The sequence below is a fragment of the Ammospiza caudacuta genome, chromosome 8, assembly GCF_027887145.1.
Source record: "Ammospiza caudacuta isolate bAmmCau1 chromosome 8, bAmmCau1.pri, whole genome shotgun sequence".
Classification (NCBI taxonomy): domain Eukaryota; kingdom Metazoa; phylum Chordata; class Aves; order Passeriformes; family Passerellidae; genus Ammospiza; species Ammospiza caudacuta.
Window position 1 is genome coordinate 27,799,726 of NC_080600.1, and position 26,037 is coordinate 27,825,762.

The 26,037-nt window shown below is 38.5% G+C and overlaps 1 protein-coding gene across 8 annotated transcripts in view; it reads left to right on the forward strand.

The window, feature by feature from the left end:
- The window catches only part of RBMS1 (RNA binding motif single stranded interacting protein 1), a 142,783-nt gene that overhangs the window by 76,754 nt on the left and 39,992 nt on the right, over window positions 1-26,037 (forward strand). For 7 of the 8 annotated variants that reach the window (XM_058809816.1, XM_058809815.1, XM_058809820.1 and 4 more), the window contains exons 2-3: window positions 552-727; window positions 25,420-25,478. In XM_058809816.1, the coding sequence (XP_058665799.1) occupies window positions 552-727; window positions 25,420-25,478 (235 nt within the window). The remainder of the gene's footprint in view (window positions 1-551; window positions 728-25,419; window positions 25,479-26,037) is intronic. The other variant, XM_058809819.1, reaches the window with a different exon arrangement.

A 26,037-nucleotide genomic window follows, 5' to 3' on the forward strand; every position in this document is an offset into this window, starting at 1 on the left:
AATTCCCCCAAGGCACACCATTCATTTAAAGTATTTTCCTTAAGCTATCTGTGCTCCTTCTCTATTTGTAAAAAAATAATAGCAGTATTATATGATGTACTAAAAGCCAGAAGAGATAGAACAGAGGCTCCTAATTATTTTTGTATTTTTTGATAGATTAAGGAAGGAACATGGTCTTTGTGCCTGCCACAATTTGACATGTGAAACAGTCATAGTGATGACTGTTTGTACGTGCTGGAACCTAGAGGAACAATAGTTGCTATTTCATTTTCACATGAGATGACACAATGAAGAGTGATAAAATCCTTTGAGTAATATTCAGTGGAGGTTATATATAATTTGACCCCGTGTCATGCATCAAGTGGTGGTTGGAGATATTAGTATGTGCCTGTGAATCCTGTCCCAAGTGTGGTGTGAAAGCAGTTGTATTTAAAATCCGTGGGTAATTAGGAACAGGTACTCCCCATGGTAAGCAGGCTGCTGTAGATGAGCTGATGTGCATGCTGTGATTGCTGCCTGTACTCTACTCTAACCTGCTTTTTCCTTTGCAGCAGTCCATTGTACCAGCCCATCCAATGGCTCCTCCTAGTCCCAGCACCACCAGCAGTAATAACAACAGCAGTAGCAGCAGCAACTCAGGATGGGATCAATTAAGTAAAACTAACCTTTACATCAGAGCACTGCCTCCAAACACCACTGATCAGGACCTGGTAAAACTATGCCAACCGTAAGTACAATGTTTAAATGTAAATTATAATGTCGTACCTTACAAGCTTGTAGTAGGTACCCAAGATGAGTGTTTGGATTATGAGAGAAGAAAACCAAATACATAAACAAACTGCTTCGTGCTGTGATATGGTGGCCGGTTTCAACTTCGCTGACAATCAGAAGGAAAAGATTGTTTGATGCTTTGGCGAAGCACAGAAAGTGAGAATACAGTGGTGAACTGAAGCAACCCACTGCTTTTGTAAAAGCTGTGATTACCCATTGTGCTGTTGAAATCACAGATAAAATTAATATCTAAATGTGAAACTTGCTATTGAGAACCTGCATAGAGGGTCTCCTCTGTTCACTGCTAAGATAATCTGTTGATACAAACTTGAGTAATTGTTCTGAATCACTGTGAACTACAATGTGCATTTGAAGGCTTATCCTAGTTTCAGACTAATTTATGGCTGTACTTTGCTGCACAGTTGTTTTTAAGATTAGAAATAGCTGGTCCATGTCTAATGGCTGAAGTTCTGGGTAGACTTGGTTTAGCAGAGGGCTTTTAGGCAATGTTGTTAACCTAAGATTTTTTTGCTTAAGAGAGTTATTTGTGCTATTTTTGAATTTTTACAGCAGCACATGCCTCTTACTTTCAAGTATGGGTTATGTGTCAAAAGACTGTGCAGTTGGGTTGTTTATACAATGTTTAAAATCACCAGCCTTAACTGTTTTACTGGATTTTTAAAATGTCTTAGTACTTCTGAAATTCATAGTGCACTGTCTGGATTATTTTGAAATCAAAAGTACTCAGATAAATTTTCAATACTACATGTAGGAAAACATCCAAATCTGTCTATTTTGGATGAAGAATTATTAAGATTTGAATTTAATGCTACTGCTGCAATTTAAAAAATAATTTTATGTTCCATTTAGCAGATAAGTAAATAGGAGTATTCAAAAATAGAGCATAACACAAATAATAAAAATTGGTAGCAAAACCTGTAAGATTTGGATCTGAGCTTATGTGAAGTGCCTTTGGTTTATATATTGCAAAAAAATCTGATACCTTATTTATGGAGGATATTTTCTTTTTTAATTTAAAAAATGGACATTCAGGGTAGTAGTCACATAGAAGTCATCTTAGTATTAGAATAAAAACAGCTTGCTCTCAGATCTTTAAAGAAAAAAAATCTCTTTGCTTATTTCTTCAATAGCAAATTAAATCCTTGTGTTTTGCAGAGAAGAGAATACATAATCAATCTTTGAAAAGGCTTGTTGATAAATTAAACATTTTTACGGCTCCCTATGTGACAATGACCTCCTGTAACTTGAATTTTAGTTGCAAATGCATGTTTTACAGAAGTGGATTTTTCCTTCCCGTTTTTGTCTTTTGAACTGATGAGGAAACCTTGGCCTGTGCACTCATGTTATGTTAGGACAGAGCTGTGAGGTTATTTTGCACTGGAACCACCCCAGTAGCTACTATTTGTGCAGTGGTTACTATAGCTCCTTAATCTCTTTCTGAAGACATTTCGGTTTGCACAGTCTCAGATGTCATTGATGCATGAACAGCCTAGAAAAAATTTTTCATAATTTGCTGTAACTGGTCCTCTTCCTCTTAAATAACCAAATATTCTGATTTTGTTGTTGCTGTTCAATATATAATTGTAGTTGGAATAATATGAATTGTATAAATAAAGAACAGGCAAAAACTTCAGCCATGAACTTGTAAAATCAATTCTGATGTGAACTTACAGGTGTGGAAGGTTATGACATTTATTCCTGTGAGATATTTCCTTCTAAGAATTTTACCTAAGAGGAAAGGAGATTGTCTCCATTCTCCATTTCTGCTCAGGAAGCGAGTGAGATGTCCAGAAACTTTAGGTAGGGGACAACATAATCCCTGAGCAACTAACTGGATTTGGCAGTAAGATAGAAATGGCAGCTCTCTCCCTGTTCACTGAAGCTCAGTAATCCACTTTTGTAGACCATGGGAAGTTTCAGATGCAAACCTTTTCTTTCTTGTAAATCTGCCTAAGCTTCTAGGCTGTAGAGGGCAAGATATTCTTCCAAGTGAACCTGCCGTGTTCATTGTTTAAGCTGAGATAATACAAAATAAATGGAAAATAGAATCTTGGACACACAGAAGTCAATGAAGAGACTTTTGTTTACTCCAGGTCTCTGAAATATTGTTTTGTCTCTTTCCAAATTCCTAAGATTTTACTGAGAGGCTTTTAGAGTAGTTTTAGCTCCTTTTCTCCATATAAAGTGGGTCTTGCTATCCTAAGAGGGTGTCCACTGCAGTGCTTGGTGCTAAGAATAGATAGAAAGTCTGCTCTGCATTTTGTAGAAATGATCTTGCTAGTTGGCAATAAGCAGATTTTGGTGGATGTACATAAAAAGGTCACTGGCTTGTTTTGTGTCTTTTGGCTGATGTCAGACAAGACAGAGAAACACCTGTGGGTTGAGGAAATAATGGTTGAAAAGCATCAATGTCACTGCAAGTACCAGAAACATCCCATCTGCAGAGATTTTTCCTTCTGATCGTCATGGACTTGTATCATATATGCTCTACTGAGAAGTTATTTTCAGTGATGGTTATGGTAGAGAAAGATAGCTTTTGACAGAATCCCTCAGAATACAAGCTCAAATAATCTACAGATTTCTTGTGGGGGAGATTGTTATACTGTGAGTTTTATTTGATTTAGTCAGGATTTGCATTGTTCTTCTCATGACAACAGTGCTAATTTTGGCCATGTTTTTACTTAGTTTAATTCCTTTTGGTGAATCACTAGAAAAACCCCTTATCAATTATGGAAGTGTTAGGCTTGCTCTCCTGTTGTAGCACAGCTGTGCAGTATTTATGAACACAGTGAACAAACGTTCACCAGCTTTGTGGAAAAGTATTTTCCTGGCAAGAGCACAATTTGCCAGTATACATGTCAACAAATCTGTCTCCACCTTCAACTGATTGGTCATTTCTGTTTTTCTATCAGGAGAAGCTCTTTTCCTGGTTGAAAAGAACACATTATGTTTTTGTTGTGAGGGCTTGGGAGCACGGCTGTTTTTCAGAGCATATTTCTGGCTTTTGTTTGGGAACTGAAGCTGCCATATTTCTGAATAGTTCATTCAAACTTGAGCCTGCTACTCCAGTTCTGCATTGAGAAACCAAATTTCTTCATATCACTTGTGCCAGAGGCAGAAGTGTGGGGAGGACTGAAGTAGGTATTGTTTGTCACAAGGATGTCATAACAGTCAGCCCAGAGCCAGAGGAGTGCCAGGGGGACATGATGTGAGTCAGCCCTGGCCGTAAGAGCTTCCCATCAGGGATGTGGCAGTAGGCAAAGCAATCCATGCAGTGGCCCACAGGTCCTGTCTTTTCTGTGGGAGGCTGGACAGGAGCAATCAGCTAAATAGGACAGGAGCAGAGGACAGGAGCCAGTGAGGTTTGGGAAAGTCTGCAGGAAGCTGCCTGACTCTGCTGTGTGGTTTCTTTTCACAACCATGGAGTGCCATTGCATGGGATCTTCTGCACTGAGCAAGCCTCTGCCATGAAGAGCTGGTTTGACAGGGTTGCTGAAGCAGTGTTTACTTCAGCCATGACTAATTGCACTCCCTTCTGCTGGTGTGGATGTCAGTACTTGATATGCTTTCTTCAGCTCTACAGATGGATTTTGAATATATTATTTAAGCTTTAACTGTATTTTCTTATTCGTGACTCTTAATAATTTCTTTTAACTTATTGAATATCTGCATCTGAAGATGCAAGATTAAGTCCATTCCAGTTATTCACTGAAATTGTTGAGCCTGCTTATCTGATTAGGGACTTAAGTGATTGGGTCTTAGCAGATTCAGCCAGGAGTTTGTAACTTGCTTTGACATGTTTTCTAGGTGCTTTCCAGACTCTCACTAAGCACTGTGCTTTGCTGAGGATGACCTTTATGCTGAAGCCACATGGTTCCAAAGCCCTGTACTTTCCACTGTCTAGCTTATGATTTACTTGCTGGCCTGCAGCAGCTTTGTGTCTGTGTAATGCTGTTTCTTCAAAAACCTCCTTTTGTGAAGTGTATATCATTAAATGAGGATGATGCAGCAGACCCTTCATCCTCCTGACAATCCCCAGTCCCTGGGTGAGATTTCAAGCTTTGAGGCTTAACCCAAGTCTCCTCTGTTCAGTTCAGCATAAATCATTTGGTCAGCCCACCTTTTGGTATTTTCCCTTCCAGGCTGTTTTCTCACACTCTGCTGCTTGTATCAAGCTGTTCGTAGTCTATATGATATTTTTGAAATTGCTTTTTCCTTTGGACAGTTTCACTTAGTTAGCCTTCCTCCTTAAGTTATCACTGTAGGGTCATATTGTGGGTTTTTAATGGGATTACATTCAGCAAAGCAGCTGCTTTAAGATAACAAAATATAGAATTACCACAGCAGGCCATTGTTCTGTGCCAGGATGGTCTGCACACAGAAGCAGAACTTTGCAGTGGCTGCCTTTGCATATGTGCATTCTGAAATCACCTGTCTTGTTGAGAGAGTAATTTAGGGTTCCTTGCCAAATACTCAGCATCATGAACACAGGCACAGCTAAAACAACTGGCAGGCTAATGGTTTTGTTGAAACATATGACCCAGATGTGATATACAGCTTTGTTTCCAAAACATACTTAGTTATATACTCCGATGCTTCCCTGTTTTGAGGCAAGATAACTTGGAAGTTGTTTCAATTCCCTGTTCTTAACACAGGACGTGTTTTCATTGTCATGTGACATTCATTAATATATTAATGCTTCCATGTTCTTTGCTGTGTAATTGTGACCTCTCCCATGTTGCCATTTCTCATCTCCTTCAAACATACTTAGGACTTAAAAGAGGTGAATTGGAGCTCAGACATTTACTGTAGCAGGAAGCTGGCACCACTGTGGTTACTTAAGATCAAGAAATTTGTTAATTTCACTCAGCATATCTCATTAGAAAAAAAAAAGGCTGGACTTTAGAAAATGGTCTGAACATCTCTTGCATTTAACTCCTTGGGAGAGTGATCTGGGCAGGTCATTGCTGCTTAGAAATAGTTATAGCACATGAACACAACGCCTAAGTGGCTAAGTGGAAGTGGAATGGAAGTTTTCAAAGCCAACTTCTCCAATTCTCTTTAAAGTATTTTTTCTTTATTCCTTTTTCCCCTTTTCTCCATTTTTCTTGCATTTTTCTTTCATGGTTTGCTGGCTGCAGTGAAGTATTGCATTCATAATTATGTGGAATAGGATTTCATGTCATATAATTAAATGTGATACATCAGTGTCTCTGAAACTGTTCCCTTTGAGAACAGTATTAATCCTGATTGTTTTGTAGTAGGAGCCTATCTATTGTTCTAGCTTTTAGGGTAGAAAGAAGCCCTCTGCAAATTTCTTTTTTTCAGAGTTATGTGTACATTTTTAAAAACAGTATGATTGCATACTCATCTGAATAAATAACACCAGGTTTACAAAATAATATTTGGTTCTAGGAGGAGAGAGATTCCTTAGTGATTGAGCAGTATGTGATTTGTACTGTTCAGCTTGTTTGTATAATACCAGCATCACGTTTTACCTTTATTCCCTGTTCAAGGAATGTGGCATGGTTTGGGCTTTGTGTTAGCTGCAGTAGGTTTTCCTTTACTGCACTTTTCACTCAGTTTTGCTCTTCAGAGCAAACATACCCCCAAGGGTGGTGAAGGTGTGCTCCCTGGATGCATTCATTGGTTGTGCCAGTGCTGTTGCCTGTGCAGGGTGTGGAACACAGTAGAGAAACACCCACAGGAACCCTGTGACCAGATTTAGCTAATCTCCGCTGTGTTCTGCCCAGCTGATGCACCCAGTTTCTCAACCAGACAGACTGTCAGAGGAGGAGTGGCCTGCCACTGTGGTGTATAAACCGGCTCTGCTGGCTTCTGTCTGAGCTGGTGAGGTTCCTGGGAGGTTCCTGTCAAAAATATGTATCTCATTTCTACAGCTGAAAAGAAATAGAATTCGTTATTGTATGTTCCTTTTGCCAGATCCACAGAGAGATGTAGGCCTGATGTGGAGGCTGAAATGCTCCTTTTTGCCAGGGCTTGACTGCCACATGTAGCAAGGCATTTGCTTGGTATGCCATGGGAACTGTGATTGGCCTGGAGATGTGATGTTTGGTTTAAATGTTTCCTTTTTATTGTTTAGCAACACATGTCAGCAGTCATGTCATGAAGTGTCTAGCCTGGCATGATCTGAAGGAAGACTCTCTATCTTCCCTTCAATATTTGGACTTTATTTAGCTAGAAATAAAATTCAGACAGCTTTACATTCATGATCAAATGAAATCTACACTGTAATTCTCTCTGAGAAGTTCCAGGGTGTATTTTTTACAGTAATGCTTTCATGTTGAATGTTATTAGGGACTCATAGATATTTTCAGGGAAATTGCAGTTGAGAGAAAAGTAGAAAAGTTGTCCTATCCTCCAGATGCAGATAGTCTCTTAACATGCCTCAAATTTAAAACAAATATACTTTTAATTTTCTCTTTCCATTTTTTTATTAAGCAAAGATTGTGGTTTTTCTAAGTCAGTATTTCACTTAGCCTAACTTAAAAGCAGTTCCCCTGAGCACATTGTTTAAAAAACAAGTAATCCAAATAGAGAACTGCAAAGGAACTCTGTGTTTGCCTATGCTCACAGATGTGGAGATCCAGTGATTGCAAAACTCCCTGTCCCCTGGGAGATGAGAGTTTTGTTGCAGTGTGGGGCCAGAGGAATGGTGATCCCATGGAATTTCCTTGAGGAAGTGGGGGCGAGGGAGGAGAAGAGAGTGGAAGGAATGTTTCAGCCGCAGCTGCTTGTGAAAGGAGCACTGGGAAAACAGATTTGGTAAAAGTTACCACCATTTAAGATCTCTTCTTGGAAAACAAAAAGGTGATTTGGTAGTGCAGGGCTGGGTATTTGCTGCGCAGAGATGCAACCGCAGAGCTGCAGGAAAGAAATGTCCAGTGGCAGCTGTTGGAATGTCTTTGATCAGGGTCCCAGTCCCCAGCTCCACAATGGCTGGGACCTGATGCAGATGGAAGTGATAGCAGCAGTTACTCACTGGCATAACCAGTAATTCAAGAACATTTTGAAGGGGACAGTTTAATTCCAGTGAACTAATAAAAATGTTAACAAGTACTAATCAGGCTTTTTGGTGGGTTCCATGATGCCAAAAACTGCCCCTTCTGTCAGAGACCTCTTAGGCAGGCGTCTCGGTCAGAAACCAGTCCAGAACTGACTCAGCTTAGAGCCCAAGTTGGTTTTGCCTCAGTGTGCTTACATCAAGCTTGTCCTTTTCTTCAGGAAACCATTCAGAGTAGAAATCAGGATCAGTATTTGCAAGCATGTTCTTATATCCAATGACCAATACCCCGTTATCACAAAACTTGTAGAAATCTTGTGAAGTCTTGACTTTGTTTGCTAAAGGTTCATTCTGCTTAGCTCTGATTTCTCTAATGCTAACTCCTGATGTTGACATGTTATAAGGCCACTCTTTTTTTTTTTTTTTAAACCTTTTAACCTTTTTTTACCCGCATTATTGCTGAGCTACATTTTGGGTTGACAAACAACAGCTTTAACAATTTGCAACCCACATAATAAATACTCATATTTACCTGCAGAATGAAAGCAGTAGCAAATATTGGTAAACGAGTTGAATATCATTAATTAATTTAATTCAGATCTTGCTACCTCCAATGAAATGTGTAACTGAGGAAATAGAGAAAACAATGTTTATCTTTAAAAAAACCTCCACTGAATATTAAGACTTGATCCTCAATTTTTTCCCCCCAACTCCTAAAATTTTACCCTGTTTTGGCATTCAGAAAATATTAGCTGCCTCAGTTCAATTTGAGCAGTTGCCTTACTCAAGGCTCAGACAAACTCTGTAGAAAATTAAATCATTAAAGGGTTACTGAGAGAAGAATTAGCATTTCATCATTTAAGTGTCTGATCTTTGTAGATAGATGTGCTGTACCTTGGAAAAAAAGTCAAGTTTTAATTTGAATGTTGACATTGTTATGATACGTAGACACAGAGAAAAAAAAACACAAATAAAAACTCAAAAAGAAAATACTTCAATCTGGGGTCTGTTTTGACACAGTTACTAGTACAAATATTCTACTTGAAACAACCTGTGTGAGTTGAGTTAATAATTTACAGAATCAATTACAGTGGAAGAAATATGTTCTAATATATACTCGTGTCCTGCACCTTACATTTCCATTTCTTCTCTTACTTATTTTACCAGAAGATAAAAATTACCCACCCAAATGTGCGCAACTTCACTTTTGGATATAAATAATTAGATTTAATTAACTGATCATTTTGGACATCTTAACTGAAATATGTTAGCCTAAAATGTGTGCTCTTCTTAAATGCTTGTTTTCCATATTCTGTGCAGTTGTGTAATTTTATATGTTATCTTTAGAAGACAGAGTCTGAGTCAGTATTTTTCCTAGGAAAACATTGTGGGCTTAGGTTTTACACATTATTAATATTTCTAATCCTAGTGCTGCTTTTTGGCTTACATGCAGTCACTAATAAGCTTTCACAAGTCTTCTCAAAGTATCAACAATTATTCTGTTGCATTAATAAGGACTTTAACATCTGAGTGAATGCAATACTGAAATAAGTGTTATGTTAATAAAAGATCTAAAATGGTAAGAAAAGAGCTTCATACAGGGTAGTACAGATACATGAGAAACCTCAAATCTTTTATTTTCAAACTCTTCATGTCAGAAATAAATCTAAAGACTTAAAAAAGATCCAAATTACTTACTTCTGGTTTCAAGGACTTTGCTGAAAGGGTAACTGAAGAGTTTTTGGAGTGCGGAGACAAGCACAGTTTTATAGTTCACTATATAATTTCATTTAGTGTATATATCAAAGCCCAAAGAGACTGCTGTGCTCACAAGCAGAAATGTTTCCCCATGCCCCAGAGATGATGGCAAGCTTGACTGGAGCTGTCTGTGTGCCATGTGCTCCCAGAGCCCCGATCCTGGGAAGCCCAGAGCACCCAGGACCCGCTGCTCCGGCTGCCAGCCAGGGTTGGGAGTCACTCCCTGCTCCAGAGTGCACAGGGAGGATTCATCTGGTGGTGAGGGCTGAGCTCTGTGGTGCTGAGTGCCAGATGAACTCCACGATGTCTGGTTCTTTTGGCACTGCACTGTGGTTTCTTTTTCTTTTCAACCTGTGCTGTGCAGTACCCCAGGCAGAAATCTCCTCTGTGTTAAGCCTGAGTGCCTTGGCTGAGTTCTGGAGAAGACATTTGGCAGAGAGAAGAGAGACTCTTTCCCTTCAAGGCCTGAGGGTACCAGCATGGTGGGGTATCCAGCCGAGGTGATGTAGCAGTGTGCATTTCCTTTCCTCATCACTGCTTGTCGTACTGTTGATCTGGAAAGGTCTCCTTGTAAATCATTTGCCTTTCCTCCCCTCCTCCCCAGAGATCCTGTATTTAAACTCTTACATTTCCCATACTTGAAGCTACATGTTTTTTATTGTATGGAAGGCTTTGTCTCAAGTTTTATTGCTAAGGTTTATTTGTTGCCAAAAGTCTGTGTGCTACATTTTGAAGATCTCAAATAATGAGAGGGAAAGTCTTGCTCTCTGTTCCTTTTTCTCTGTGACAGTTTACAGGGCTTCCACATTTCAGAACAGAGGTACAATACTAGCAGTGAAAGACTGTTGTGCCAGGACTGCTGCTGAAAAGTCCATCATCACACAAAGGCCTCAGCATGAATGTACACTTTAAATGTAAATTAGGATCAATTCTTTTTGAACATCTTCCAAATATTCAGAGTTATGACATTTTAAAAATACACAAGAACATGTCCCAGTCCTCTGTTCTTCCCAAGTGAATTGCATATTACTTTGTTCCATGGGAAATTCTGAAGGTTTTTTCCTCACATTTTATTTATTTCTTAATTAATTATATATTTGTTAATTCTCTTTGAAGTCTAGGACACTCACTCTGAATTATGCAGTTTTACAAATGTCATTAAATATTTTTTAAAAGAGTGGCCCTTCCAGGAAGAGGGGACAGCTCTGACTGCCACTGGTAAGTATTTCCCATCTAACACTTGAACTGAGATCAAGGTGATAATCTGAGGAGCAGAGGCTCACTGATCTGGATTTAGCTGAAAGATGAGCAGAAGCAAAACTTGACTTTTAAAGGTAACTGGTTACTGAACGGTATCCTAGTAGTGAATATAGGTTTTGGGAACATTGTTCATTTCTTTATCTCATGGGATTTAAAAAAAAATGCAGTTTAATTAGAAACAGAGCAGAGTACATCTAAATATATAGCTGTGAAGCCAGATGCTCAATTCTTTAGAATGTTATAATGATATACTAATAGAAACTCTACTGAAAAGGGCATCCACTGCTATTTATATAACTACAACAAAATCAGTTAAATTTTTGCCATGAAAAAGGGGAAATTAATTTGTTTCTCTCTATGAAGATTTTTCAAGTCCTTGTGATAGAAAATATCTGAGTGCCTTTAGGGCATCTTAGATTTGCTCTTCATTTTCTGGTAGTTACTGTGCCTTGTTTTGTCTTTTCCATAAGTGAGAGATGGGGAGGCAGCTTAAAGTGCAGAGGAAAGACTAAATTTTCAGAATTGTGTGTTGTAGTCAGGAGGTAGTTCTGAGGGCAATGCTTTCTTCTGCTCACTAGTGTTTTTTCCAAACTTTTGCTTTTTTCAGGGGGAGAGAATTTACAAGAAATTTAATTTCCCTTCAAGAATTTTGCTAGATTTATATTTGGATCTGGGTCACTGGTGTTCTGCCTTCTTTAGGACTCAATACTTCTGTTCGTGCTTGTGCCAAAGAGATTTGACAGCTCTTGAGTTCAACTTCTTCAGTGATGGAGGAAATGTGAGGCTGTTTCTCTCAAGTTGCTTTCCCCTAGTAGTAGAGGTCAGCATTTGGCTATGACAGTTCTCCTTTATTTTTTGGCGGGCAGTTCTCTGACATTCCTGTTACTGAGATCATCCTCACTAGGCTTTCAGAAGAACATCTGACTGGGGTTCAAATTCTTCACCTTCTGCTGTTCTGACCATATAGTATGTTCTAGGAGAGGTTTCACTCCTTGCCATTTATAATTAATTGTTTCTAGATACCTTTTGTTAACACTAAGATCTGTTAATTTGTGGTTTCTTCCTTTCATTGTGATTTGGTTCCATGTTCAGGGTGTGGATTCTTTTAATCCCAAAGATAATTTAAGGGAATAAAAGTATCATTAAATTACTGCAGTCTGAGTCATACTTGGTCTGTGAGTTTATTTCCCTGGCCTTCCCACACAGCGTTTCCGATATGCAGTGAGCTGAGGGTGTGCAGGAAAGACTTTAGAGTGACCTAGATACTATTTAACTCTTTACTAGGGGGTGACTCTCTGACACTGGGTATAGCCTTTGCCTCTTTCCAGTCTCAGTCCTTACCTATGTGATAATTGTATCCATTCTATTTCCCTGCCTCCGAGTGGTTTTTATATAAAGCATTTTAAAGTTTCTACTTGAATTACTTTAGGCATCTTGTTTAATTAAATTGATTGGAAAAATTAGAAAGCTCACTATTTTAAAACCTGAAGTGTAGGCGTGGAGATTCATCCTCAGAAGTTACAGCTTCTTTCCTGTAGTACTTTATCACTCCTAAGAGAAAAGCTTGTTCTGCTGCCCTCTTGCAGGCAAAGAAATAGTCATCTCAGGCTCTCTGAAACAAAAAGGTCTGTAAAGCCCAGAAACACTGTGATCATGTCATACAAGCTTCCTTGCTGGCATGTAATGCTGAGTATGTTCAAGAAAGGTGGTGATAATGGATTGGCTTTACTGACTTTAAGCTTGCCTATCAACTTTGCAGTCATGCAGTGTTTGATTTTTCTTGATTCTGTGTAAGAATGTGGTTTTTTGACTAATTCCTTCTGTGGCTGCTGATGTTCTGGGTTTGTGAAACTCCCACAGATGCTCCTTTTAAGAAACTTTTGACTGTATATCTTATTCTGCTTAATGTAGTTTCCATCCAGGTTTGCAGTTGACACAGCAACTGGAGGATCTTAATTTTCTCTGAGCCCAGCTGACTCCCCCCTTTGCACAAATACTTTTGGGTTGGGTTTTCCCTGCTAGACCAGGATTAACCTCTATCATCTGTGTTCTCTGTGAAGCCTAGTGATCCAACTGCTTCCTTGGGCACACCGCCAAAAGTGCGGTCTGGGACACTGGGCTTACCATTCCATGATGGTATTTACGTGGTCACTTTGCAGAAGTCACTGGAGATGAGGGGCTGGGGATCACCTGTGGCTCAGGGCTCTGTGTGTTCTGCAGGGCAGTCTGGGGGTGCCCAGAGTGTGGGCCTGCAACTCTGGCTGCTGCTCAGGGCTCAGTGGGCTGATGGTGCAGTGCTTCCAGAGGGCTGCCATTGTCCTGGGCTGCTGCAGTGATGGGATCTGAACAGATTAATGATGTTTTAAAGAAAAGGGTACATTTAAGCTACCAAAAGCAGATTTCTATGTAAGTATCTATTACATACTCTTTGCAAAACTGCAGAAATCAAACTCTGCCTCCTGCTTTCCTCAGTCAATATTCAAAAGATCATCTAAGCAGTGTGAAACTGAGGAAGTGTCACTGAATATGACCCTGACGCATCAGCTACAGAGGTTGCACTTTAGATTTTGTGTTACAGTTTGTGATTGCTCATCTATCTAAAATTTGGCAACAGATGGATAGTAGTTTTTTTAATGCATAACACTCCTCTATCCCTGTCTCAGCACTTAATACTACTGCAGGCATCTTTTCAACAGAGCTGTGCAGTTACAATCAATAATATGTGAGCTGATGTTTCTGCTCAATAACATACAGCCACTTAAATGCCCTTCTGAAGTATATTGACCCCTGGAGAGAACTACTTTAGTACAACCATCTTCCCTATTGAAATGGAGTTATTTGCTATTCAGCACTGCTGGGACTTGAGGCTGCAGAACCAGATTCAAATAGAGATAAAGTCTACATGCCATGCTATTAGGGGGACAAGGCATCCAGAAGGCTTAGCAGTGATTTTGAGTAATTTGTCTGTTTAGCTCTGTTCTAATAAGATTGACATTAAGTTACCAGAAATTAAAGGAGTGTGTACTTTATTTATTGTAGTGTCTTCATTACAAGGTGTTAATCCCAGTATAGAATAGCTATTGAAGGCAGGATGTTACTATGAGTATTTCATAGAAGAACCACTTTAAAATGCAGTTCAGAGAAAGTGGAAGTTATTTGAACACATAGAGACTTTCCCCCTCCAGCCTTCCAGACAGAAGAGAGGCAGCCAACACTTTCTGAGATGGGGTGTTAAATTAGTGCAAGCTAGAGGTAAGGACAGTTATCTTTATGTGTAGTGTGCTTTAACCCAGCAGACCAAGTGTTGGAAATCCTCTTGTCTTTTCAGTTGTCTTAATGTTACAAAGCCAGAGGGCAAAACATACAAAATATGTTGATGTAGTTAAAAAAGTTATCAATGCTAGGCATTATACTAGCAACAAAACATTATGTATGCATGTACAAATAGATGTATGTACTTTTTATATATGTAATTTTCACAAAATGTGAAATAGATTTTTGTAGTTAGGAGTTGGCAGATGGATCAGGGCTTGGCAAATGGGGTGTGGTTGAAAGTGCCCTTTTATGGCAGTCCTCAATCTCATGGTTTTCTAGAGTGATGGCTTCCTTGAGGCATCATCTGTTTAAACTGAATGTATACGACTTGGTTAGCAACCTTCACCAGAAATGAAATTGATATGCAAGAATAAATTAAAGAGTAATCCTCTGCAAGTATGTAGGTTTGTGGTATTAATAGGTGCCTGCCTATCTATCCAGAGAGGAGGTAATCTCACACTAGCTAAGCCTGTAGCCAAATGATAAAATCATTTTGATTTACACTGTTCTGACTAAACAAGAGAAAAAAAGTAATGGGAGGTGTAGATAAATGATTTTATTTTCCCTTTGCCTTTTCCTTAATTCCCTCCCACAAGAAAAAGAAATATGCTTAGGAATAGCCAAAATAATGGACAATGCATCATGTGCTGACAATGACTGAATTTGGCTTCCTTGGATGGAGGAGGAGGAATTGAAAAATAAAATGTCTTCAGGTAGAGAGGCTCATTTATGCTCCCAAGCTGATCTCTACTGTTTAACAGAGGGAAGAGGAAAGAGTTATGAATAACAGGAACTGCTCTGTTATGTCTTCATACTTTTATTCTTTCAAGCTGTTACTGTAGGCTCTGCAAAATCAGTGAGGCTGAAATTTGCCAAGATTTATGGTTGAGCATGGAAGTAGTGCTGTACTTTCAGATTAAAACAGCGAGCAGTGGTAAATCAATACACGCACATCTGCAGACCTGCCATGAGCTTGGCTTATAAATACATATTAACATTCATCTGGCTTAATTTCTCATCCTTCCAAATCATTGTCCTGAGTAGTGATCATTTCTCAGCATAAAGAAAAGGATAAAAAAATCACTAGACTGTAGAAACAAAATTTCAACTTTGTAATTTAAACCTTTTTGTTACTTTCTTGCTATGCTTGCAAATGAATTATTATTAAAAAAACCAACTTGTATCTTTTGTGCCCATGTAAAATAGACATGCTTTCATGTCTTTTATATTCTTTCTGGGAGCCACAGAAACTATGATAATTTATTTGCAAATAATATTGTTTCAAGCTTTCAGTTGGGTGAAAAATGCAGATTTTTTTTTCAGTACATAATTTGTGTCCATTCTGTAGCACTAGGGTAAGAAAACAAACACAGACCATTTGCTCTCTTAAAATAACATGGTTTTGTTCTTCCATCTTGTAACAGTAGGAAACTGTAACCTCTTCCCATATTCTGGAATAGCCTTGTCAGTAGTTGCACATCAAATGGCTGCAGAAAATGTAGTTGATCCTGTGTTTTAAGTAAGAGTGACGGCAGTACTAAAAAGTGAATTAGCCAAAAATTCCAAGTATCTTTTAATTGAATATTTTTTTTTCTTTTTGTAAAGTCAGGGTTCTCCAGAACTGCTGGACTGGATGCTGGACAGTAGAGATTAGGAAGTGCAGCCTGCTTTGTGAGGCAGACACTGAGAAGCACACTCCTTGATTTTTGTGATGTTGTAGCATTTACTGGCAGCTTCTTGTTTGAATCATCTTAATGCATGTTAGTTGATTTATGATAATTTATGATAATTCTGAGATTTATTGTTTGACTATCTGAATAACTGCAAACTATTTTCATGCAAAGGATCCTCAGTTCTGTGTCTTATGGTGAAGTTTTCTGTAATGCTTTCAGTGGAAGAACACTTCACACAAATTACAATATTCTATATTAGAAGCAGAATAGTGGCAAATTAGTTTCTAAACCGTTCTATCTGATTTGCACACATCACTGCGTATTTAAAAATTTTTCTCTAAGGAACAATGCCACATAATTTATAAGGAAAACCAGAGTGGTCTTTCACTCTCATTGGTTAACAAGCTCAATAGATCTTTGGCAGGAAACAGCACTTTTAATGTCAACCAGCAATTGTGTCCCTGCAAACAGATGTTTGAAAACCGTAACTCTGCATAGCTTACACATTTAAAAACACTTCATATGTGTGTTTTTAAATGGGTAAAGAGAAAAATCTTCGAAAAGTTTAGGCAAAAATTAGTTAGGAAAAATCACTTTAGTTTTGCTGTGCTATTGATTTCATAAACTGTGAAGATTATGATAAACAATTTCCTTTTCTGAAAGAATAGACATTTGTTTTAATGCTTTACTTTGATTTTTATTTTCTTTTTCTTCCATTTAGGAGTAAGCAAGCTGTGATTACTTAGACAATACTTGCACTTCAAAGTGTGTCAAAGAGGCAAATCTGTTTGTATTTCTGATAAGTTATTTATCCTGCTTAACCTATAAACTGTAAAGTAACAAGGCTACTGAACTGACAGATAGCCTAGCAGATGGTTCAGAGATTATGCAAAATCACCTCAGCTTGTCAGAAGTCAGGTTGGGTTACTGCAGGGGCAGAGGCAGCAAGAAGGACAGAACAGGATCATTTCTCACAATTTGTTGCTTGAAATTCCATTTTTCTTTGCAGCATGTGACATCCTGTGTCTACAGTTAAAATAGCTATGCAATCAATAAATTTAGGACCAGCATGTTTGTATTCTGGCTTTTATAAGAGTCATTAAGTTGATGAGAATCTTTAGGAGTCTGTGAAATATGAAAGCTGATCTCCAGTGCAGAGCAAGAGGTCAGCTCTGCCACTTTAGCTGCTATTGCCCTCTCCTTTTTCAGCGTCTGGAGCTGTTGTCTCTCCCTACCATAACTCTGAGCAGCATTCTCTTATTAGCCTATGGAAGATTAAATGGAAATTAGGTGCCATATGTTTAGTAGTAAAAATCATGTTGCAGCTGAGCAAGGATAGGCCAAAACTGAGGGCTTTGACAAAAATCTCTCCCTGAAGAGAGGGTGATTATTAATCATAGCTCTGCCAAGTATCTGAATTCACATCCTCAGTGGAGCAGCTGAGGCCTCAGATACTGATAAACTTGTCAGAGCCTAGAACAGAAGTTGCAGGTTCATCATTCAGAATTTGCCTTTTTCTTTCTTTTAAAGTAAAAAAAAAAAAGAGCCCCCAAAACCTTAAAGATTTCTATACTTACATTTTTAAATCTCTTTTTAAATTGACTGTGTTTTTCTCAGAGTAGCATCAGCAGAATTCTTTTTGATGCCTGACAGGGCATAATATGAGAGCCTTCCCCTCCAACTCCAAAAGCTTTTTGCTGGGAGTGGGTGTGCATATGTGTGTGTGCATACTTAACGGATTATTTTTAGTTTTTTTTCCCCCCATGACTGTGTCATCATAGTACTGAAGTATAACTTTTTAAAGTACCCCTTTTTCACATATTGCAATATTCTTAACCTTATAAAGTAAAAGTAAATTAGCGTGCCCTTACATATTTGTTGATTTAAAATTGACAGAGAACACACCTTCAAGCAGCTGTTGAAAGTCTGTTCATTAAGACACTAAAAAGCCACATTGGGAAAGCTGCTTTAGTGTCAGCTGTAATATTTCTGAAATGTTTAAAATGCCCAGAGATATTAAAATGCAAAGTCAACTGTGCAGGGCAATGTGCAGTGGGTCTTGCTTAAAGATGTTGTGCAGTGGTTCTTGCTTTTAAAATAATCAATTTGTTGTGCAACAAGGATCATATTAATTGAAAAAACTTTGGAAGATGTGATAAAAATAGTTGTAGGATGCTAACAGGACTCTTTCCTGTTGAATTCCAGTCAGCTTCTAAGGAATGGATAGAGGTTATTCACATCTCTACAAAGCAAGAGCAGAAGGAAGCAAACATTTCCTGATTCTAAAAACATATCTTCCCTGTCCCCACAACTTATCTTTGTCTGAATCAGGAAATAACTACTTTGGGAAAAACAAATTGGGTAGCTGAAAAATAATAATTTCCAAAATATTTTTGTGTGTCACTGTCCATTAAGATTTTGAATTCCTGATTATTTTTAGTTCTAAGAAGCATTTACATTTGTGTAGAGCCTGTACACTACAAGCCAAATACCTATTCATAAAGTACTGCTTTTTTCTGTTGAAATTAACATTGTCCAAGAAACTCACAAGGCATTTGTTCACACTTTACTAAATTGTGTATGTCCATTGTGCAAAGCATCTGGTCCTGTGAGGACAGACAATGGTAGGAGATGGGAAAATATCTGGGCTTGTATCTGGTTTTGCTGCTTTTGATTACTTCTCAGGGAAATCTGGAATTGTAACCTAGTGAGACTGAAGAACAGATTATTTGTACCAAAATAAAAGTAGTTTGCACTCTGGAGGTGTTGGTAGTTGCATTGTTAATGATGATGACATACACTGATTCTTATTAAAAACAGAAATTAAATTAAAAAGAAGAGTTAAACGCAGACATCTTGTGAAGAAAGCTTTGCTGATCTTAAGGAAGAGTTTAGAGCAGTATATAAGAATATTGATTTGTCAGTAAAGGCAAAGTTCCTAGGAGCCTAGGGTGTTTTGGCTTTTTTATTTGGGTGATCTTTATCCTGGTGTTTTTTTAGTACCCAGATCTCAAAAGTAGTCTTTACATTAATAGACAAAATGTAATTTTTGTAATTTTGTAAAGACAAAACTGTAGTTGGCTTTTATAATAATAAATTCTAATTTATTTTGAGGTATTCTTTATCTCTCAAATAAAATAATAATAAATGGGAATGAGAACTATTTGGATATTTGGGTGTTTTGAAAATACTATCTTTCTTCTGAAGTACAGAGAGTCAAAGGGACAATAATTAAGAAAGGAAGGAACTAGCTTCATGTCAAAACCACATGAGCATTAAACACGTCCTCAAAAGAACACTTTAATTTAGGCACTCAAGTATGTTCTGTTTTCCATATAGTGAAAAATATGGTCTAATGTGGGAAACAGGGCACATCTGGTGGCATTGGTTAACCCAGTGGTTGAATATCTGGAACTAGGAAAGGAGACTTTACTAAACCAAATAAATTAGCCAAATCTAACAATTTGAGACAGAACTCATACTAGAATAAAACTAGAATATCCATACACATTAACTTGGAAAGTGAAAATATGAAAGTATAACTGCATTTTTTAATGTAATGCTTTATTACGTATTTAAAATGATTGGTCCATCTTTTGGTGGTAGATGCTTGTTATGTTCTGGTAGAAAACCTTTAGGTGCATGACGGCCTTGAAGCAACTAAGTATTCCAAAGAGTTTCTCAAAGAACAGTGTGTCTTCCAACAACAGAAAACAAAACACGGACAAATAATCTCAGCAATGTTTCCTTCTAGATGTGGTGAAGAAGAATTTAAAAATGGAAACCATATGGTTTGATTCTTTTCTTAAAACTCAGTCTTCTGCTGGATTGAATAAATTTCTTTATCAAGTTTTTGTTAGAAACATTTACCCATAACTAAAGAGTGGGATCAGAGTTGTCTATCACAAAGACTAGCAGTGTTGTGTTGACAACTATTTTCCAAAATTCCCCATACTGAAAAATTGAAAATTTGATACATAGAGAAACAAAAACTCCCTTTGTTTGTCTAAGCTTAAAAGGGACCAAGAGCTTAAGATTCAGTACACCACTTTCCCAAAAGGCTGCAGAGAGGCAGAGGTATGGGAGCCAGATAAAACTTTTTATGCTTGGGTTTTGGATCCAGGAGAAAAGATTGATGGGGCTGATCGTGTTCCATTGGCTGTGCTGTTGGCTTAGAAATGCCCTGAACATGGCAAGACCAGTGAGGAACAGGGGCGAGCTGTACCAAGTCAGCTCTTGCTGACAACTCTCTTGGCTCTTTTTCTCAGACCCAGGGAATTTTCTTTGCTCCTCCTGCACCAGGTGTTACAGAGGAACTGGGAACTCCAGCAGAGATTAGGCCTTCCCATGGGCTGTTAGGGTTTTTCCTTGTCATGTCTCAACTGAGATGAATGCAATGGCTTCCACCCACTCTACAAGCAGGATACGTGGTGGTGTGGGTCTGGCTAGTAAGACCATCAGTTGCATATAAATGTTTTGAGTCACAGTGTTCAAAACAGAATACTCTGTGTTTGGGGAGGTGAGGATCTTAAAATTTGCACGTGACTGATTTGCCGAAGTCCATGTTTGTTGTGTGCATTGATTTGAGGTTGTACTGAAAGACAACATGATTTCATTTCAAACAAGAATTTGCTGCATTTAGAGTACATGCAAGGTACCCACTGACCATGCTGTGTGGTGACTAAGGCCATCTTGAATAAGAAGTATTTTTTTGGTTTTTGCTGTTGTCTTTTATATTTTTAAAGCGGATTTACAGACTAAGCAGGCCCACCTGCTTTTTCTTTTTAGTGTTACAATTAATGTATAGGAATTACCTATGAAGTATTTGCTTTGTTCATTTTCATCTAGTTATTTACCCTAGTTAAAATTACAATTAATTTTGATGTGGGTGTATTCAGCAGCTGCATTTTATTTTAGGATTAATTGATCTGCTCTCCTATGTGACACTTCTTGCCAGATCTGCCTGTTTGTTGTGTTCTCTCCAGTCTTTGAGTCACCTGGTGAGAATATTGGCCCTCTGTCGGAATATTTTGTCTTCAGCCAGGTTCTCTTTCCTTTCACAATTCTACCTTAAAGTTAATTCATGTACTTGGAGCCACTTACAAATTATGAAATCTGTGTCTGGTTTTACCACACAATTCTGGATCGTAAAACTAAGAGCATTCCATGAAGGGCAGTGATAAGATTCTAAGATGTAAAAAGTAATCCATAACAAACACAGAAAACATGCAGCATTTCTGTACATCAGAGGAGTTTTGACGACACTACAGTAACACAAACTGTAACTGCAGGATCTCTAGGAATGTTCTTTTAGAGCTGGACTGGACTTAGGCAAAGGGAGATCACTGTTCATATTCAACAGAAAGTTCTGGACAGTTCAGAATGGAGGACCTAAGCAGCATTTAAAAGCAAGGGCTTTCCATGGTAGCAGAGATCCTTCTGGCATATTTTTGTCCGAGTCAACATCTTGTGGTAGAGAAATCCTTCACAGCAAAAGCTGGAAGACAGGTTGAGAGTACTGGAACAGGAGCACTGTAAGCATGGTGGTATGAGGTATATTACATTATGTTGTGGACACAGATTTGAACAATTCATTCCAGACAAACCTTATCAAGCCTCTCACTGCCTGTTCTTACTGTACCTCCCCTAATGCACACACAGATAAGTTCTTTCAACACTCAAAACAGCGCTTGGGGCAGAGACTTCAAACTACTTCATTCCCCATTCTTTGTCATGCTCACGATGGCGTCTTTTCATGCTCACATTTCCACATATGTTTATCATACTGCCAGATGTACAAAGGGAGAAAAATAAATAGTGGTTCAGGTTGATTCATGTACTTGGTTTTCTAAAGACCCTTTTCTTTCAGGATTGTGGAGGTTGCCAAAATTAGGCTTCAGAGATGTTTTAAATGCCAAATGTATCCCTAGCTATTTGCAGTGAATCTGTCAGGATGATTGTTTGCACTGTTTTTGACCATGTTGCTGAACAATATGATTTAAAAAAAATTATGTGGTATTGCTTCACTTCAAGTCTTCCACTTCAAAAACATGTATAGTGCAGTGTTTGACATTCTTATCACCTGGCAGTAGATTTTGGGGCAGCATGAACCAGGTGAGGGTTATTTTTTCATTTCTGTGCTGTGAGGATGTAATGAGCAGTAGTAAACATTATCCTGTTAAGCAGCTGTGCTGCATTTCTTCCTAGCTTGGCATTGAACATGTTTCTTTATCTTCTGTCCAGCCAGACATTTGTATTGGTGTTCTGTACCTCTTGTACCCTGGGTCACAGGCAGTTGCTGAGCACACCCCTGTTAATCCCATACCCAGTGCACCCTGGCAATTATTTACCTGCCTCTTACCCAAGTTCTCTCTTTCTCAATGTGTGAGTTGATACTGTTACAAGTGCTGTATAGAAAAGAGACACAAAGCTGAAAACATCTTTCCATCTCCAAACATAATTCAGACTGAAGAATGTGTTAAAAGCACTCAAAAGAAAAGAAATGAACTCTCTATTGTTGTTGAACATGAGTTTGATGTTATTTTGGGGAGAAAAATAACTTGCTTAATAAGGAATACCTAGTTGCTTGTCACCAGCCAGATTAGCAGTTATTTCTAAAGACTAGTACTTAATTTAAAGGAAAGCATGTTTTAAAAAACTGTTTCAGCTGAAAGGGAATGAGCAAACACCAACTGCTGTAGATTCTGCAGTGATTCTGCCAGCCATGGAACAGTGCTGTGCTGTAGGTACAAAATCTCACCAAGCGTGCTGTGGAGCAGGAGAGAACCCTCAGCAAGTGCCTTAGGCAACTAGATGTATATAGGCTTTGAGAGGAGTTAGGATCTTCAGCAAGACCTAACATCATAGACATCTTTGAAATACAAATTTTCTCTTGCTTGCTATAATCCTTTCTGTAATCCTTTCTGCAATACATACCAGTTTGTGTTATGACTGGTGTGTTTTATAGCTCATTGATTTCTGCAGGGTCTTGACTGCAGTTGCACCCAATAAAGGACCATTTGAAGACAGGAGCTTGTGTTCAAAGCAGAGTATAATGACTGCAGAATTCAAGGGGAAGAAAAGTTTTCACAATGGTCATCATTTGAAGGAAGCACTTGGGAGAAACTGCAAGGAGTAATTCCCCTGGTATCAGATCACATGCTGGGAACAAGGAGGGGGTGCATCCTGCTGGCCAGGCTCAGGGTGGGTAAACTGCTTTTCTGTGCCTCATGGCATGAGTGGAGAACAACTCACACATGGGAGGGGAAACCTAGGAGAAATCCTGGCAATAGCTGCTATTGTTATACAGGTTCCCAGTTTGTTCCTAGACTCACACTGCTGAAATTTCTTGGCAGCCTTCCATGGTGGCTGGTTCTTTGCAGGAGCTGTGCTATCTAGGACAGTGCAATAAATCACTAAGACATCTTTGCATAGTGGAAGGTAGTCCACAAAGTTTCTGTGAAGAACAGCTGTGCAGAGACCTGTTCATGGGCTGCTGAGCATCAGCAGTGTGGGCTGCAGCAGTCCAAGGCAGCCCCCAGCCCGCTGGCCAGGTCATTGTGCTCACAGAAATACCCAGGGCTGAGGCTCTTCACCGCCACCACTTTCTGCACTTCCAAGAACTGACACAGTAGCAGAGACAAGATCACCCTCCAGGGATTTTTTCCCCACAAAAGGCTATGTAGCTGTTCACTTTAGGAAGCTTTAGGGAGCCTGATAGGATATGGAGAATGCTGAATGTTGAATGTCATACTGGTTACCAAGCGCCCTGAGCAGTTTACCTCTCTCATTTATAGCATGTGCTTTTACTCTGCACTCAGAAAAATTCTGGAGAAAACATGCGTAGTTTTGATTTAGGGAGTATAAAACTTTCTGAATGGAATGACATATTTGGAAAATAAGTAGTACAAATAATGAAGTACCTGCTCCAACTATTATGCACAATTTCTATTGCTTTATTACAGCTTCTAAAATGGTAAATTCAGGTATGCACTGATTTTCATTGATGCTTGTATGTTTTTAGGCTATAGAGGGATAGTTCTGTTTTATATCAGTGTAGATGCTCACAATCTCAGATAAAAGAAGGAATCACCCACCTCATGGCTTGTGTCCCAGGTTTACTCCCTTGCAATTATTTGAAGCCATCCAATAACTATTGCATAAACAGCAGGGTCTTGAAACTGGTCACAAAGACTGCTAGCTATACTGAAAGGTGTATTTCAATGCTCTTTGTGGGGAAAGTACTTTATAAATAGGCTTTGCCTTTGAATAACTATGTCTTTGCAAGTGAACAGTGAATTGAATACTCTTAACAAAAAAAGCTCAATTTATTAGGCTTCTAATATACTCTGAAAAAATTTTAATACTAATACAGCTACTGCAGAAATGGAGTTAGTTGTCTTTTGACATAGTATGTTTTGAAATTACACTCACACTGTTGAAGTTCTGTTTAGCAGGTAAGATGACAAAAATTCATTTTTCCCCAAATTCCCCTTTCATATACCGATAACACTTCTCATAATTCTGGGTTCTTGTACAATGACAGAGAGCCTCTTAGCGCACAGTGCATAGATATACCTGTTAGTGTAATAAGTTACATTACATTCTCAAGTCAAAGCAAACTCCTTTTGCATCATTTTTCTCTTCCACGCTCAGGGCACCCTAACAAGTGTCAGTGACAAGCAAACAGGAGGATGTGGGAAGGAGCTTGGGAAACCTGTGCTCTGTATGCAGGCCAAAAGAACTGCTGTTTCTAAATTGAAACTGGGATTTTTATTTGGAGGGAAATTGCAAACAGGAATAATTCTACTCTAGAAATTATCAAAATACCTAATTCTGATAAACTTGTCAGAGTGCTTGCAAAACAGTCATTGTTCTTATAGCTGGGATTGCTGTCAATTTGTTTTCTAAGCTCAGTTGCTGAGATCTCTGTGTGCTCACCTTTGGGCTACATGGCAGACTGGGCTTGCCAGGTGCTGAGAAACTGGCAATAAGAAAAAGAAAATTGAAACTTTCCTGAGGGATGTTTTTATTTTAGTTGAAATTGCTTATATTTACAGAAATGTACAAATTTTTTTGCCAACTTTGCTGAACAGCTTTCTTTAGTCTTCTACTTGTCATATTCCAGAACAGAATAATATTAAACCAGGTGTAATATTTTTGTGTTTGTCATTTGGGGGTTTGCTGAGTTTTTCTCTATTTTTTTTTCTCTTTCTATACTGTGCTAGCCAGCAAACCAAGGCAACTGGTCTGCTCTAACAGGTCTATGTACTGAGAGAGTCCCAGTTTATATCTATAACATGGTGTCTTATAAATACCAGGATTTTAAATGCCTGGAATTCTTTTCTATAAAGCAGTCTTTTCTGGCTTATTCTGTGGTGCCACTGAGAATATAGAACAAGATCGTGCTTGAAATTGTTGATGTTTTTTGTCAGTTCCATCTATGTATGAGTTTGCCTTCCATAATTATAGTCTATATAAATTGTTTCATTTTGCACAGAGTAAAGGGTACTAGGTGATAAAATAAAGTGATTTGTGTGTTTGTTATAATAGGATGTTCTTTTCTCATTATCCTTACACATGTATAATACATTTTAGGTATGGGAAAATTGTATCCACGAAGGCTATTTTGGACAAGACTACAAACAAATGCAAAGGTATGTATATTTTCCTTTATACTGTGTTCCCCTGAACGTCGTAACTGATTCTATAGAGTGCATTAATGTTGTATTTTAAGTTCATTTTACCTTTGTTGGTTTGGGGTTTTTTCCCCATTCTTGCTCCTAAATGGGTTTTGTGCTTGCTGGTGGTGGGTGTATTCCATGCATTTGCCTCCAGTGGAGCTGGCAGACAGCCGGTGTCGGCGGCGCAGCCAAGGCGGAGTGAAGCTGACATGCACGCTGCTGGCTGGCAGCTCGCCTCTATTTTAAAAACAAAAATGGAGTTAAAAGCAGCTTTTCCCCTTTTGCCTGGAGAAACTAGGGAAGCTTGCAGATGACCATTCAACTATACTAAGCATCTTAAAAAATTATACATTGTGGAAATAAGCTCCATTGATTAGTGTAGCTTGAAGCAGCACTTAATTACATGTTCCAGTACTCTAATTGTGTTTTGTTATGTTCTATTGAATGTATTGGGAGCAAAGAGAGGGTTCATTTTCAATGAAGTAATTGCAGCTGGAAAAAAAAATTAGAACTCCTCTAGATAAGCTGAATG